The 5,000-nt window shown below is 38.7% G+C and overlaps 1 protein-coding gene across 1 annotated transcript in view; it reads right to left on the bottom strand.

Annotated features, from left to right (window-relative positions):
• Window positions 1-4,177, bottom strand: part of LOC137973389 (melatonin receptor type 1B-B-like) — a 4,474-nt gene extending 297 nt beyond the window's left edge. Inside the window, exons 1-2 of the mRNA XM_068820191.1 lie at window positions 3,021-4,177; window positions 1-2,941 (exon numbers count right to left, since the gene is read on the bottom strand). The exon at window positions 1-2,941 is cut by the window's left edge and continues 297 nt beyond it. Coding sequence (XP_068676292.1) covers window positions 2,281-2,941; window positions 3,021-3,355 — 996 coding nt within the window. The 5' untranslated portion in view covers window positions 3,356-4,177 and the 3' untranslated portion in view covers window positions 1-2,280. The remainder of the gene's footprint in view (window positions 2,942-3,020) is intronic.
• Between the last annotated feature and the right edge of the window lie 823 nt (window positions 4,178-5,000).

Below are 5,000 nucleotides of genomic sequence, written 5' to 3'. Positions count from 1 at the left end.
GCAATATTTCGGCTGGCCAACACCAGCCTTCTTCAGGTTTATTGAATGGATCAATGCTTGTTACAAGATCTTTATATTTACCGGAAATGACATAAAAAGGCTACGTGATGTGTTATAAAAACGGAAATGCATAAAAAAGAGGAGAGAGAATAATACATGATAACAAGATGAAAAAAACAAAAGAAAATTAAAAGGTAGCTAAACTAAATTACATTTCATCTCTTCTGTTAAGGCCTGCAGGCTCCAGTGTTTTTCCTCTGTGTATGAGGAATGCCTCACGAGCCTTTCTGATGGAGTCACGACTAGTGTGCAGTTGTTCGAGCGGTATAAGGATTATGTGATCCTCCGCGTGACCACTGGTCAGGAAGTGTCGTGAAACCGCAGTGGGGGTATAACTACAAAAGGGGTTTATGATAGGTCGCCTATGTCCATTAAAGCGGTCTTTAAGACGACGTTTGGTCTCTCCGATGTACTGAAGATTACATTTAGTGCACTGAATCGTGTAAATTACATTAGAAGTTTCACAAGTAATATGTGATTTGATTTTAAAGGTTTGTCCAGTACTATAAAAAGTATATTGATTACGGCCATACTATAGAGTGAATACAATATGATACGTTTTCCCACCCCCCATTTCATAGTTAAAGCTGTATGTTCTGTTAGAGGTAATCAACCGACACTGAACAATTTAAAATACATGCAGTTGTAAACATTAATAAGTATACGGTACCCTCGTTAAACAACCTTTGCCGTGTTTCAGAGTTCAAGCAGCTTACGCTTTCTTATTGACATTGTCCGACTTAATTAACTCAACTTCCAGTCACACTTAATAGTTTCAATATTAAAGTTGTTTTTTTGTAGTTGCTCAAGTCTGGTAAAAACGGCGGCGATCTCCATTACATGTGCGAAAAACAACGTGGAATACGTTTATTCTGCTTGGTGCGGATACAAGTTAACCTTAGTTTTACTAACACAGCCCCAAGTTAAATAAAGGATATAATAGGGCGTGATATTTTTTCAGCGTTAAAAATCTACATAACGTCACAATTAAGTTAATTCCAAAGGCACTGTTTTCTATCAGATAAAAGATTTCTGTGTAGTTTGAGCAAGTGCTGTGGCAGGGTTGTATTCCACGGTAGTTTCTTTTAATGTCATGGTGTCTTCTGCCGGACACACATCGAAACCCAAAGGCGGGGTGAAAAGTGGTAACCCTGTCCTTGAGCTGAGGGGTGTACCATGACGATAAGACCTTGATTTCGACGCGTGCATCAGTTAAACCCGTTAATGCGCTTTAGTATAAATACACAGGTGATTATACAAAATCGCGCCCTCTCATTGGCTCGCTATCTCGGATTATCAGCCGATAATCACCTCGACGGACAAAGTGGCTGCCAGTAGTCGTTTTGCCACTGTAAGTGAAGATGATTTCGCGTTGAAATGTTTTTTTTTTCTCTTTTTTGAAATAATCACCTGTGTATTTATACTAAAACAATTATTCGACTCAGGCTCAGTGATTATCCGGTGAATATTCACCTCGACTTCGTCTCGGTGAATATTCCCCGATAATCACTTCGCCTTCGGCGAATAATTGTTAATTATCTGTCAGCTACACGTGGGCAGTGAGGAAGAAAAATATCGGCCCACACCATATGAGACAGATCCCTTTCTTTCTCGCATTGATTAGATATCGAGCGATATATATTTGACATCGTATTCGCTGTGCCTTGTATGAAATACGCAAACATGTTCTATGATTTACACATGCGTACTTGCGCAAGAGTCATCCATCCTTGAGCTTGCTTAGACTAAGGCCAGGATTAAACAGAGTGTTTTGAAAAAACACCAAGAAAAGAAACGAGTATGCGACAAACATGACAGTTTGTGACGCGAAAGAAGATCTTGTTCATCGGAAAATCAGTTTGTTTTCGCCTATAGTATTCCTTTGCTTGACATTTTGCAGAGTTCTTTTTATATCCGTTGTCCTTGGTGCAATTAAGTAAAAATGATGACAGATAATCACCACGTCCATGGTAATACATGTCAGTGATGCAGACGATGGCAATATCCACTTAGGGTCCCACTATGCTTATCACGAAGACAATAATTCTTACCGAGACATTTTCACGGAAACTTGAAAACCCCTGACGAAGGTTTGTTTTGAATCCAGAATGGCGTTATGTGTCGTCGTCGTCGACGTCATCATCATCATTATAAATACAATATCGGAACCAGTTTTTTTCGATCAAATAGTTCTCATGGCTTCCTTTCGCCTAAGTTCCGTCAGTTACTAACATCTCTTTTGGATTGGGTTGAAATGAATTCCAGACGCAAGGGCGGTGAAGATTGCTGACCTTGATCTGATATCCGCCGATTTTTCTGAAACGTTAGCAGGTTTCGAAATTCGCGTTTGAAGGGGGGACTTAAAGCACCGTAAATAAAAGGATTCAAAACACTGGTTGTCTGTAACAGGAAAGGTATCATCACAGCCAGTTCGTGTGGGACTTTTTCCATAAAAACTCTTATCACTAAAATGATGACAAACGTGGGAAGCCAACAAAGTGCGAAGGCAAGGACCAGAACGAACAGAACTTTAGACAGGTTGATTTCCTGTACACTAACTCCTCTTAAGGAAGAAAGAACGCCTGCGTTATGTTCACGGATCGTCTTAAAAACATGATAGTAGGAGAAGCAAACCACAGAAAGACAGAACACCACGACGACGGACACAACTATAACCGTGAAAATTATCTCCGCAACTGGGTTGGCAAATTTGTAAGCACAAAGCGACAAAGCTGGATTGAAATTAAACTCCCCCACACCAATGAATGTAGGATACAGGACAAAGGAAGCGATCAGAAGCCACAGGACACCCAACATAATAAGAGATCGCTTCCCACCAAAAATCCTCTGATAGTATTTCGGCTTTACAACGCGCAAGTACCTGAAAGCAAAAAAAAATCAATCACTGTTAATTCACCTTGGTATGTTGACTATCTGGAAACTAAAAAAAGCTGCTTTACCTGTTAATAGCAGTTAATGTCATCGTCGTCATAGAGACATAAGCCAGGAAGTGTACCAAGAAACCACTCAAGCGACACAAGTGAAGACTTAATACCATCTTCCCGGATACCACGGTGCTAGCAAACAGAGTTCCTGGTATACACGCATTCAATATATCGGTGATCGCTAGAGCCGCGATATAGATGTTGGCAGAATTTCGCAGGCGAGGATTTCGATAAAGAGCGACAAAAATGAAAACATTACCAATGACAGTGAGAATAACGAGAGCTATTGAGGCCACAGATTCAAAAATCATTAACCCTGTGCTTCTTGGAGGAAGAAGAACTTTAGACATTGTCCACTTCTTGGTTCCCGCACATAAGCAAATTTGTCGAAATGAGTATATATTACTCAGTTATTAACCATGCTAATTACTGAGGACAGGAAACCGTCTTTTCGGCAAGCCGTGTCTCAAATCAGTGCAACCTGCTGATCGTTTGTGAAAACAAATATCGATATTCGGGAAAAACTTTAGCTGAGTTTCAGTTATGCGGATTCCTCGCTCACTGAGGAAGTCTATTTCAATCAGCTGCCACATAAATAAATGCCACGTAAATAAATTCTGACCTAAACCATCCGGTCATGCAATATCTGTAAATTTGCATTGGTTTTGCATATTTGCTCCGAAAACCATCTTGTATAATCACCACTTTTGCCTAATTGGAAACGTTGCAATAAATAAATAAAACATCAAAATGTCCTGATGTTTCCGTTTGTACGGAAGACTGAAATACGGAAGGCTGTATGCAAGCCAAATAAATGTCTTGTAAAATAGCCTCTAACACTTGTACATGACATGGCACAACTTTTTTAGTTTTACTTTAAATCAGTATCGTTAAAGCAAAAAAATGTAAGTTGAATGGCTAATTTTGTTGTTGTCCATATGACCATAGTGCTTGTTTGAATAAATGTAAGTATGTGTATAAATATATTTAAAAATTTAATTCAAAAAAAAAAAGTTGAATGGGTAATTTCAACTGGGCTGGCAAAATCTAGATTAATTTGCCCAAGTTGTCCATGAGCATTTTTGCATGGCAAGGATGGATGGCGATTTAAAACAATTACTTGTCCGACGTGATGCTGCAAAAGAGCATTTGTACAGTCGTTTATGAGAATCACTTTGAAAAATGGTTTATTTCATCTTTTTTTTTTTGCAACTTTAAGATTGCATTTCTCTCTTTCAAGTATAATTCTTGCTCTAAAAAAAGAAGCTCTCAACTGAACCATTCTAAAATTAATTATTAATTTTAGAATCGGTTCAGTTGACAGCTGCTTTCTTTCCTTTCAGCCCCCGAAACAAAGAAATGCACATTAGGATGTGAAGGGAAGCTTTGTAATTGTTCTCATTATAATTTAACTTATTATTTTATTCTGTCTTGAGCGAACCAGCGACAAAATCGTTCACAGCTATCAAAGGTTGGGGTACTACCGCAGCTTCATCCATTACAATTTGTTCCACTTGTAGGAAGATTTTGACATGGGTAAAAGAAAGAAATATCAATTAACATTTGAAAAGAAAATCGTACAGGTGAAAAGTGATGATTGCTTGCCAGTTCTTCAGTTTCACAAAATCCCTTTTTACTCTTCATTTCGATTTAGTTGTCAAAGAATAAACTTTAAAACACATAATGGTCCCTGGACGCCACCAAAGCAAATATCGGCCAGATTTCGCAAAAGAACGTTGCTAAAATACAAACTTTGTTGCTTGGACTGCCTGAAGAGGATCAATTATGAAAAAGCACTCGCGATACAGAATTTAGGAAATGATTAAGCCACTTTACCAAAGAAAACAAGAGGCTACAAGTAGCCTATACTCGGGCCTGCAAAAGTACAGTGAGTGGTGTATGGTTAATTTAGCGCTAAAGAAAAGAACAGAGAGAAGTTTGTCCTTCTCACATCGGCCTTACATTGCGATTCTCATGATGTTCGACTGTGTATGT

This window comes from Montipora foliosa, chromosome 10 (assembly GCF_036669935.1).
Source record: "Montipora foliosa isolate CH-2021 chromosome 10, ASM3666993v2, whole genome shotgun sequence".
Taxonomy (NCBI): Eukaryota; Metazoa; Cnidaria; class Anthozoa; order Scleractinia; family Acroporidae; genus Montipora; species Montipora foliosa.
This window is presented reverse-complemented; position numbering and strand designations above follow the sequence as displayed.